Below are 12,850 nucleotides of genomic sequence, written 5' to 3' on the forward strand. Positions count from 1 at the left end.
TATATATATATAATATTAATACTGCATCTAAATTCTTTGAAAATATTATATGAAAAATGAAAAATAGAATGCTATACAAGTGTATTAAATGTAACTTTCTAATCAAAAGAAATCATATCAACAATTTAAACAGATTAAATAATATAGTTAACAAAACTTTAGTGATTGTGAAAGAATATTTTTATTATAGTTATTATTTTGAATAAGTTATTAATTTGAAGTTGAGTTATTAATTTGAAGCCATATTTAATTTTGAGTAATCTATAGTAATAAAAAATTCTCATAAATTATCATTGAAAAATGTCGGAATTAAAATGCAGTTTTCCCTTTTTCTCATAAGATCCTTTTCAAAGTTATATTATTTGCAATTATAAATATTTATGAAAGGCTCTTTTAATTCCAACTTCCTTTACAAACTTTTTTTTAAATTACACAGAAACATAAAGCACGTACAAAAACAAACTTCTTCATGTATATTTCGTTTGAGGTATTTTTACATTAATTTTCATTCCAACTCTTTTAAATTTGTGTATTCCTTTTAACTTTTACAAACTAGTTCTAAGCATACTACTTTCGAGCTTTGCATTTGCTAAGAAAATTGGAATTTTTAATAAAGTTCTCTATCCGTAAATTTAATGTCTCCTTTTTGTTTTCGATTTTAAAATGTCTAACATGATTTTGAGAAAAATGGGTACATACATGTAAAATCTTTCTTTGATAATGGAGTAATGAATGTTTAGGCTTAGAAAAAAAAAGACATGCATTTTTATCCCTGTTTCTAATGATTGTTTTAAAGATCTATGTTTTAAAATAAAGACTTTTTTACAAATTCGATTTCTCAGAAACTTTTCAGTCGATTTCACTCAAATTTTGTTTTTTGCCATTTAAAATTTTTTTAAATAATGTAAAAAAACTGTGTACTTTTCAATTCGAAAGTTTGTCAACTATTATTAAATAAGAAAAATAAGAAAATGAAAATATTTACTGAATTATATAACTTTTATAACTACGTGCAAAAAACGTGCGAAAACTTCAATATTTTTCAAGGTTCTGACAAACATATTTATAGCACTATTGCAGTGTTTCCCAAAGTGTGGTACGCGTACCCCCAGGCGTACGGGAACAGTTTAGTAGGGGTACGCGCTCTTATACGAAATATCTTGCAAGAAAATAAAATTTCAAAATTTTTTATTTAAAAACAAAGCTAGCCATGAACATTTACCATTACGTATTTTTCTATTGGCTATTTTTTGCGCTGAGTTAACATTTAATAATTAGTGGTGTCAACAGCCAGTTGTGATTTTTAACTTTTGTGTAATTTTTTTATAGTAAAAAAATACATTCATTTTTTTATTAGTGATACACAGAATTACGAAAATTTTAGAAAGGGTACACTAAAGTCATATGTTTGGAAAACACTGATCTATAGGTTTAAAATGTATTTCTTATTGGAGTTATACTTTATCAACAATTGTAAAACTTTGAGAAAATGTTCCTTTAACTAATTCCAAGTCTATAACTCATATTTCCTTGGTTTATAAATTCGGATTCAAAAATTACTACATTAAACACTTAACACTTTTGTGCCCTTATTGATTATCCAGTGTTAGTAGAATCAGATAAACGTGGCATAAATGACTTGGTATTAAATTTTTAACAAATTACTTTTTTAGTTTCTTTCCTATAAACAAAAAAAAGCAAAGGAAATAAATTTATTATCGATTGAACGTGAAATTTACTGCCTTAGGTATTAATAATTTTAAAGATATACGCTTATAAAAAACTATAATCGTTTCAAAAGACCTTTTTGAGCTGTAAACGTTAAAAATTTGCATAATTGCTTAGTATATTTATCAGGGCTAGAATTTCTTCACCGTTTTTTACTATGAGAAGTTTAGGTAATTTGAACAATTTAGAAATATCTCAGCGAGCACTGATAAATGAGATCCTTAAATTATTTCAGAATTATTTTTTTTCTCCATAATGCAGAATTTTTTTGTACTGTGGAGCTACGCAAAATGTATACAAAAGATAATTGCAAAGTAAATTAAAAAAATGAATGGCAATTAAAAAAAATGAAACAATTAAAAAATCGAGGTGTCTTTTTTTTTGTTGACACAACTAAAAATATTACACTTCAGTATAAAAAAAGTTTGTCTTCGTATTTTAATACAAATATTCATGCTTAATCATTTTTTTGTTGTTATTAGTGTGTAAAAAATTTAAAGATTTATTTTGCATTAGAATTTGATTTATTTTTATTTTTTGAGTTGTGAATTTAAAAAAATCATACACAGGGAAATTCTGTTAAAATTTCTGTAATGTATGATACTAATATTTCTGGTGAAATTAAACAATAATTCTGTTTACTTATAACAAAATATACGCTATTTGAACTATTCAATTTGTAATTGTTCCGTTCATATGGCAACTATTTACCAGAAATTCTGTTTTTCAAAATTATAGTTCTTATTATCACTCATTTATAGAAAAATGACCAAATAAATGGTTTTTATGCCGTGCTGTAAAGTATCATGATAAAACTACCAAATTTTACCACATTTACGAAACCTTATCAAAATCATTGCCAGGGTGCATTTGGTAAACATTAAGAAGATTTTGATGTTACAAGATTTGGTATGGCATACTCTGGCAGTTTTAACCATATTTTCTTTTTCAGCGTTATTTTTTAAAGTAGTTGTTGATCATCGTTTTGAAGTTGTTAATAAACAGAACTACATCTTATTTATAGTTTTAACTAAGATAACATAATATATTCAAATAATCAATAAGTATAATCAAATAATTTACATAATCAAAAATAATTAAATGTATTTTTCTCAATAATGAAATATATTGCATTACATTGTATTGTATATATTGTATTGCATATATTATATTGTATATATTGTCTCAATAAAGAAATATATTGTACTCAATAATGAAATATATTTTGTGTCATTAAAGAAAGCACAATGAAACTTTTAAAGTTCATATTTATACAAAATATAAAATACCTCTATGCGAATAATTGATGTTTAAAGGTTAATATTTAAAAAAAAATCCAATAAATTTATGCATATACATTTATTTTCGCTTTCCTAATATTTCTATTTTAAAACATGTTATTAAGCGACTCCTGAAAATAGCTTTAAGAAAATTACTTTTAAAAGGTCTGAAAGTTTAATTTTCTGAAGTATTGGCGTAGGCAGTTTTAGGTAGAAAATTATTATGAAAACAAAGAAAGTGTTACAAGTTATTTCCCTTATTGCTCCGTGTCACCATTTTAGCCCATTCCAAACATTTCAATTTCGTTTCTCGAACCTTATTAATTTCGAGAATCTCGGTCTCTTGTTGCAGATGTTCAATTTCAGTTCTCGAAATATTTGACGCTTAATAATCTAAACTTCATTTCAGCGAAATTATTCCTTTAATAGGAATTGTTCTGTTCGAAATATCTTGTTTTGTTAAGATATGCTTTGTTGGTAGATATTTTCATAGCTGTTGCCCCTAGAGAACCAAGCGGTGGAAAATACTGGTTATAAAGTCAACGAAGAGCAAAGTTGTATTTTTGTAAATTTAATTTCTGCGAACTCCTAGCTGAGATGTCTATATGTTGTTTGTATATAGTTTCGTGCATTCAATTTAAGAGGTTAGAAATCTATGCAGTTTATGAATACTAAAATAATAATTTCAACTTTGCCACTTAATGATTAGTTTAGTTATCACAATAAAATTATCTGTTTCTGCGTGAAAGATAAAAAAGTTTAAAACACTAAATTTTCATACAATAAAATAATTTATAATGCTATCCAGATAGCAGGCATCCTTACGGCAAACTTTGTATTTTCGTATTCATTTGGTTGGCGTTAAAGGGTTGACTAATTAATCCTTTTTTAAACTTAGTAGAAAAACTAGCATACCAAGCTTCTTTCCTTGATATAACGGCATGCAAAAATTTTAAAAAATAAATTGTACTCTAAACCTTGCTTTTTTTTTTGAGCCGCGATGGCTCAGGGGATAGAGCCTTCCAATTAGGTGAACCGGGTTCGATTTCCAGACAAGGCTGGTCGATACGAATTCCTCAATGGATCATAGGTTAGAGTCCCCTTGTCGTCAGGCTAACCGTGGGAGGCTCTCCTGGTCTCCCTCTCCATGTAACGCAAATGCGGGTTAGTTCCATCAAAAAATCTTCAACGAAAGCAAATTTCTCCCAATACTTGATCCAGAAGTTCCCTTGTCTTCTAGTTTGAGTTCAAAATTACAAGGCTACTGAGTTGAACTTTAGTAGTCGTAATCCCACAAGCATTGGGTCGGCTGTTCAACGACGGTCATAAAATAAAATAAAATAAAATCTAGTTTTTGTCTTTTTTTCATTCTAGCTATGCCCGGGCTCTCGAATTCAACATTTATTTTCTGTTCGGGCCAACTTTCACTTTTGAAGTGTTAAAGAAGTTACATAAACGCCTTTTTAAATAAGCCTTGTTTCAGTGATGGCCTTAAAATCTAAAATAAACCTTGAGAAGGTGAACTTTTTGAAAACACTTTCTACTCTTGATTGGCGATAGATGATTCATCCTCAGTTTCAGTAAGTGTTTCTAGCCTTATTTTGTAGAGGCAGATTCAATCGCGATATGAAAGGGTTGTTCATGTTAACATTGTTCAAGTTGTTGTTAACATTGCTTCAAGGCTGCATGGTTTACTCGCAAAACAATTTTAAAGATAGTTGGGCTCTGTAATAAAGGTTTATGTTGACAATAAAATCAACCTTAGAATGCTATCTGGATGAATATTGTCGGACAATAAGAAACCTTATCGCAAACGTTGTATTTTCTTAAACCTTCTGCAAATCGTTGAAGTTTCTTATAACTATAAGAACAATAAGAGTGACTGGTTGATTATAAGAGACTGGTAGCTATCTGGGTTATGATCAATACTTATTGACTACTAAAATTAGTTTAAACTGTATAATTAATGATAAGTTTATTAATCATAGTATATTATATTACTGCAGTTCATAGTTATTCCAAATCAAATAATTTGGAATTCTAAAAAATAAATTTTAAAAATATTCAACTATATTTGAACTAAAAATTCATATAAACGCGTTTAGTCCAAGCATTTAATAAAATATTTATACCCATACTTAGCTGAAAAAGTGGGCATTAACATTTTTATATTGATGTGACAACTCTTTGAAGACCTTTATCACATATATGCGATTCTCCCTTCATAGCCTATGATATTATATATGAAACTGGGCTTTTTCACTGCAATGCACAGTGGGCAGAAGACCATGATCTTTGGCCAAAAGTCAAAATTAAATTTTCAACTAAAATATGTGTAGGCAGTTTTAATATCGCCCAAATTAAGTATTCATAATCATTCCGAACATTACAATTTACTTTTTTGGACCGACAAGAGTACAATGTAGTGAATAATATGTTAAAATTTTTATTTTAAATTTAACTTTTAAATTTATATTTCAGAAATATACGAGTATATAGGAATTTCACCTTACTGTTGCATTTTTATCAGAGTAATTAGTCTGAAATTATAGTAAAATTTTTCAATTTATTGGATTAGTTAATAATCTTGACAAACTTATAGTTTATATCTTATCATTTGACATTTTACAATGTTGGAATCACTTTCGAAACTTATCTACAAAAGTTCCACAAGGTAATTAGCTGAATTTTTTTTGTAGTCTTCTTTGATGTTTCTTCTTTCGAGAAAACCTGCCCCATTTTGCCCATATTGCAAAGGTGAACTAAATATACCGAAAAACGAAAATTATGCTTCTTTTTCATGCTTTCGCGTTATTTTGAAATTAATTCTCGCTATTTTGTAATATTACTTTGGAAATATAATTTGCTTTTCATTTTTAATATGAAATTAAGAAAATTACTATATTTTCTTTGCTATATTTAATTATTTAAACATACTATATTATTTTTTTTTATTTTTGCTCGCCATATTTCACTCACCATTTTGTTTTTTTGTTTTTTTAATTTTTAGTGTATTTCAAAGTTTCAACTATGAATTCAATTTACCTTGCACATAAAAACCCCCAAATTTTGAAACAAATTTTATCGAAATACTAATTTTGGCCACGAAACCTTGGATGCTGGCCCACTGTGCAATGGCCTAAAATCTCCTTGCAGTACTCCCATATACGTACTCTTTAATACGCGTAAGTACTCTCTAGTACGTATAAACTCGGCCGCCTGTCCGACTAGACAAAATAGAACATAGATACATGATTCAGATGGGAATGAAAACATTTGTATTTTTTGAGTATATGCAACTCATATTAATTTCCTACCTCTTCAAAATATATTCCAGGAATTGAATACCAGAGTCACAAATCCTTATTTTTTTTTTTTTTTTTCCCGAAGTGGGAACGTTTGCACCAGATGTGATAATTAGAGGAAGCAAGTTTAAGGTTATGCGAAATTGTTATATGCAGAATTTAAAGAAGGTTTTAAATATACGAATCTTAAGATGGATTTATATGATTTCGCAGAAAATTGTCCCAGGAGTTTCAAATCAAATTGAAACTATCTTCAAAATTTATCTATTTTGTCACATACTAACAATGTAAATTATAATTTTCTCCAATTGCTACTATCTACAGTGTTGGTCAAAACTACAAAACGTGTCGCGATACTTATTTACGCAAAACATAACTTTATCTTTATAATTATTAAATGAGTGTTAAAGATTAAGTTTACTCGAATTAATTCAGAGGACTATCTCAAGAGGACTATCTTAACTGAAGAAAATAGACAAAATATTTTACGAAGAAAATATTACTTTTTAATAAAATGGCGTGACTGTTTTTAAAGAACATCTGAAAAAATCCATAAACTCTTAAAAAAGCATTATATTGAAAAAAATTTATTTTCTACATCTAGATTTTAAAAAAATGTTTGTTTGAAACAAACATAAGAGGAATAAAAAAAAATTGAATTATTTGAGCTTTAAAACCTCATGATTCCTAAAAAAAGATATATTTTTTAGATATTTTTGTTTCATTGTACCATTTGGACCATGCGCGATTAAACCTATATTTAGTTTTCTAACATAGCACGGCAAATTTGTAAAATTAAAATATTAATTCAGAAGCTCTTAAGGAATAATTACAAAAATTTATTTATTTAAGCTATTGTAAATGCTTATTTTTTTCAAACTTTATTCATAACAAAACCAGTTAAGATTATGCTATAGTGAAAAGTACATTTTTCAAGTAAGTCTTATGAATTTCAGCTGTGAATTCTGAACGAAAAATGCAAACCACACATACATTTTTATGGGCACTCATCGAAATAATCCGTGAAGCGAAATCCAGCAAGCAAGCGTAGTGGATTTTATTACAATCAATGTCTCAACTATTTTATTTGTTATTACAAAAAATAAAATTGAGGAAAGTACTAAATGTTCATTTTTTGTTCCTGCTTTAACTTTAATTATATCTAGTGATGTCTACTTGAAAAGATTGTTTTTATTGTTAAGAAAGTAAAAAAATTGAAAGCAAAAGGGTTATATGATGGCATCTTTTTTGTCTACTTTCCTAAATGGCTGTATACTGTGATAAAAGAAAGGTGTTCCCTAAAGACCGCCTTAAATATGTATTTTTAAAATCGTTATCAAAACGAAAATGAAGAAATTATACTCATTTGTGTCACAAATTAATGTTTCACCATCGAAAAGGAAAAACAATATTCGATGTATTACAATAGAGGAAGGAAGATATGATAAACATCAAAGCAGGTTCAACTTTTGGTTGCAGTTTGAAAACAGGTTATAATTTGAAACTTGAAGATATAACTAATAATCATCTTCTCTATGTGTAATCCAACTATCAAACCTCTCTTGTTTAATAATTCCGCCTTCCTCTACAATGATTTGTCAAAATTCGAAATTTTAAATTTTGTTACAAATTAATAAATATTAATTTGCAACCCTTAAAGTATATACTTTGTTTTTATTTTTGATAAGAATTCGAAAGAAAAATGCATATTAAGAACAGTCTTAAAGGAAAACCCTATATAACTGCATTTGAAGCTGAAATAGTCAAAGAATAGCATTTATAAAGTGATAGATAACAAAAGAAAATTCTCATTTTGTTTAAAATAGTGCGCTATAATTTTCTTTTTTTTTAGTAAATAGTTATTTTTGATCTGATAGTTAACAAAAATAAATATTCACTTTTTTTAAACATTCATGCACAATCAATCTTTTAGAAAAGGGAGATTTTTATTCAGATAAAGGGAAATATTCACGTTAATTAAGCAATCGTGCATTATCAATTGTTTAGTAAAATGACATTTTTGAATGGATATTAATGGGATGAATAGTTAACATTATAAAAAGAGAGTTTTTAATGGGATTTAAAAATTCTCTATTTTTTTCGAAGTAAAATAAAACAATACATTTACAATATTTGTATTTATGTGTTTTAGTCAAACATCACAAAGAAAAGAATAGTTTACTTCAAGGAAAAATAATTTTCAACGCATATAAACTACAAGATTTTATCTAAATAAAACTTAAAACTATTGTGTTGTTATTTGATATTCAAAAAAGATTTTACTGTCATTTAAATTGTTTGCAAAAATTCTTATTGAGAAATATTTGTGAATAAATTAAATTTATTTAATTTTCCTTTTTCCTTTTCAGTGCAATTTTTAGACATGGGAAAAAGAAGCGGTAAGTAGTTTTTGTTTAAATCGTTCAATTATTCATTTAAAATAATTTTCTAACTAAATGTTTTTCTTGCTTCCAATAAACGCTTAGTGCAAGCCAAAAATTAGGAACATAATTTTTTATCTTTGAATTGTTATTCTAGGACATTTGAAATCACGTAAAAAGTTCTTTTTAGAGCTTCGTTACTATAATCTAATAAGGGCAAGAATATTCTACATTTATGATTTATGAGCTACATATTCACTTGAAGAAATCAATAAGGAATAAACTATCTAGTAGAAAAATATAAAATATTCGTACTTTCTGGTTGTCAGGAATTTGAAGCTTTTTTCTTCATGAACATTTTTTTGGCAAAAATTATTATTTTATTTTTAAAAATAAGTTATGATAACCTGCATCTAACGTAGAGTATCTTTTCTTATTGTCTCGATAAATTATTTTTTCAAATTTAAAAAAAATAAATTTTCAATTTTTTTTTAAAAATATTCTACTTAGTAAAAAATAGGTACTCAAATCGTAAGAGTTAACCTAAAGGAAATAAAATGAGTACTGTTCAATTTTTAATTGCTGAAAGTTCTTTTTTTCATTTTATTTATTTAATTTTTTTATTTGTTCAAAATTTTCGAAATTCGCGTATTTGCTTTCCTTCTGCAAGAGTTTCCAAAACAAAATCTGTGTTTGGTTAAAGTTCACAAAGTGGAAAACAATCTTCAATGTCATAAAGTTGAGAACATTGAATGTTGAAATATATTTTTATAAGATAATAAAAGTTGTCAACAGTGAGCCAATAAAGAAAAGCTATCTAGAAATTCCAACAAGACCGAAATTTTATCTCAATATTTTCATTGGCTCTATCACTGCTGCTTTTCGGACACACCCTATTTCAGTGTTTGGGAATGATGTCTTTTATTTTCTATTTTATTTTTTGAAGAGTATTTTTTCTGTTTTTATAGCCACGGTTTGCAATAAAATCCTTTCGAGTATGAAACAATCTACTCTCGGTTCGTTATAAATATTTTACCGTTTTATGGTTTACAACGCACTTACAATAACTCAAATATTTTTGATTCAATTAAATCAGTGTTTCCCAAACTTATGTCACCTGTGTACCCTTTCTAAATTTTTCGTAACGCTGTGTGCCACTAAGAAAATGAATGTAATTTTTACTGTTAAAAAAATGCTCAAAAGTTAAAAATCACAACTGGCTGTTGACACCCCTAATTATTAACTGTTGACTTTGCAAAAAATAGCCAATAGAAAAATACGTAATCGTAAATTTTCATGGCTAGCTTTGTTTTTAAATAAAATTTTGTGAAATTTTCGTTTGTTGCAAGATATTTCGCAAAAGAACGCGTACCCCCGCTAAACTGTTCCTGTAGCCCTGGGGGTACGCGTGCCACACTTTGGGAAACACTGAATTAAATAGTCGCAAGGGCAATTTTTTGCTTTATAAAAATATAACAATAATTTATTTTCTTAAAATATTCATTGAACATCTGCTGCATTTGAATTCAAATAAAACGTTTAAGATCAAAAACAAATCAATACATTCCATTCGTTTAAAATATTTTAAGATAAATAAGCAAAAAGGGGAAATTAAAATTGCCTATCTTCTGACGAAACTATAGGGACCATATTTTTCAAATTTCAATTTTTTGTACCACTGAAATTGAAAATTTGTATTTTATGATGCGTCATTGCGGCGGCCACTATATAAAGCTTCCTAACTCTCCCTGGATTGGCATGTGCAACTATGGAGATTAGAGCATCCTGCTATGAACCCGGAGATCCTAGATTCGAATCCTGCCGGCAACCAACGACATCTCTCGCCTATTCATTTTGCTCAAAAATGAGTATGCTGTTTCAATTTTAAATATATGGGGTTTTCAAATTCAATTATTATTTATTTTGACACATTTTTCACGCATTTATTTTAACATATATTTTCTCAACTTTAAAAAACTCTTTTTTTTTCACAGTGTATTGCAGATTTTTTTAATACACCAATTTTTGCGAAAATAAAACATTTAAAAAAATTCAAATTCCCAAGCATCATTGAAATTTGTTTACGTCAGGAAATCCTAAAAAATGAAATATTCCTATTTAATTCTGTAAAAAATGTTTAGTTATATATTTTAAAATTTAAGTCTATTTTTCAGGATTTTTCCGAGTTCTTAATACAAGTTCTTAGCTCTTAAATGAATAAAATTTTTTCATGTGTTCACATTTTAGACTTCGATATACTTAGGGTAATTATGCAATGAGGCAGGATCACTTAGGAATGCGTTGCGGGGTCCTTTTTTTTCGTCATTATGCAATAATTTGTTGCAATTTTATCATTTGAAACAATTTTTCATTATCTGAAACTTCATGGTTAATTTAGGTTCACCAGAATTAACTTTCCACTAAATTTTAAGTTTTGAAATGCTTACATAGGTGATACAGAATTTGACATGATACGTTTCTCCCATGATATAGTATCGTCTTAAGAATTGCCCCCTTTTAACGCTTTCGTCAAATTAGTATGTATTTTTATAGAAAATTAATATTTTGAGGCAATATATATAAAAATTATTTTCAAACATATGAAAAGTGGCGTATTTGAAAGGACTAGTTTAAGTATTTCTTTGGATTGTACTTAATAAAATTGGAATACCAGAATCATTTTTAACTCGTTAAAACGTAGAAAAATGACAGATAAGTTTTTATCAAGGAAAACTTTATAAATAGAAGTTTCTATCACTAAAAAAGAAAAAAATATTAAATATATTCGAGAAATTTGCTCCGACAAAAAGTACTTTCAAGAAATCTTACCGGCTGTCATATTTTTCGAAAATTGATGGGCAGCTTTAGCGCCATCTGTTGTTGTACGAGTAAACTGATTAAGGCATGGGAAGTTCTATTTTAATGTTTCTTAAGAAAGGGAGCATAAATTTATCATGAAAATTCGAATCTTGTCAAGAATATTTTAAAGACCAAAAGAAAAATAAATCATTGAACAAGGAAATTTTCATACTAAGCTTCAATTTATTTTTTACTGATTTATCTTTTACAAGAACACCAAAGTTTGTGATTATATTATGGGCCTTTTTGTATTTATTTTTAATATTACATAAAGATTATGTTTTCATATTTTTAATATATAAAGATTGTTTTCGTATTTTAAATGTTACATTAAGATAATAAAAACGATTTTTTATTTTGTCATAATGCATTTTTACTTGTTTATGAACATATGCTTGTTTCTAAAATATTTTTTATTCTGATGTTTTTTTTAATATGAAAATTGAGTGGTTTTTAAAATAGGAAATGTACCAGCATTTTTGTTATTAACTTTCTTTTAAAAAAGAAATCCATCTTGATTCATATTTATTACTTTAAATCTGTAATTGTCGAAGATTATTTAATATTAAAATGTCCTGACCTTGACCAACTAAAATGTCCTGACCGAGTTATCTTATTAAAGAAATATATTATTATTTTATTAAAGAAAATTGTACTTATGCATGTTTGTATGTTAAAAAATAGCAAAAAAAAACTGGTTTTATTTTAATTCATGAAATTTAAGAAAAACTGTTTAAAAATAATCATTTATGCATGTTTCCGATGTGAATCTCCTCCAGAATTGCTTTCTCTATGTTTTCATTCTTTGTATAAAAGTTTCGTGATAAAAGAACAGAGAAAATGCACACGCTTAAAAAAATAAACATTTAAGTTTTCAAAATAATTTTAGTCATTTAAATTGTTTTTCAATAGCTTTATATCTTATTTAATTTTTCGAAATAAAGCAGAACACCTTTTGTTTAAATTCTGTTTAAATTCTAAGTCCATTTTTGAAAGTTTTTTTAGGTATGCAAAAATATCTCCCTACCAGACATTCAAAATTTTTAAAATAATAAACATTTAGTGAAAACTAACAAATATCTAATTCATACAAATTATAAAGACAATTTTTATAAGAGTTTGAAAGTTCCTTTAAAAAAATCTGTAATCTGGTTAAGAGAAACAAATTTTTAACACATAAAATAAAGAAAGATGACGTAAGGGCCTTAGTGTAAGACCTGAAAAAAATGACAGGTTTTGGTCAGAAAAATGACCGTGATATCCACGTATATTCCATTCAGTATATATATATATATAT

At 27.0% G+C, this 12,850-nt stretch overlaps 1 protein-coding gene across 4 annotated transcripts in view; it reads left to right on the forward strand.

The window, feature by feature from the left end:
* The window catches only part of LOC107455346 (atrial natriuretic peptide-converting enzyme), a 396,108-nt gene that overhangs the window by 313,008 nt on the left and 70,250 nt on the right, over window positions 1-12,850 (forward strand). For all 4 annotated transcript variants that reach the window (XM_071188087.1, XM_071188085.1, XM_071188086.1 and 1 more), the window contains one exon: window positions 8,683-8,712. In XM_071188087.1, coding sequence (XP_071044188.1) covers window positions 8,683-8,712 — 30 coding nt within the window. The remainder of the gene's footprint in view (window positions 1-8,682; window positions 8,713-12,850) is intronic.

Source organism: Parasteatoda tepidariorum, chromosome X2, assembly GCF_043381705.1.
Source record: "Parasteatoda tepidariorum isolate YZ-2023 chromosome X2, CAS_Ptep_4.0, whole genome shotgun sequence".
NCBI lineage: Eukaryota > Metazoa > Arthropoda > Arachnida > Araneae > Theridiidae > Parasteatoda > Parasteatoda tepidariorum.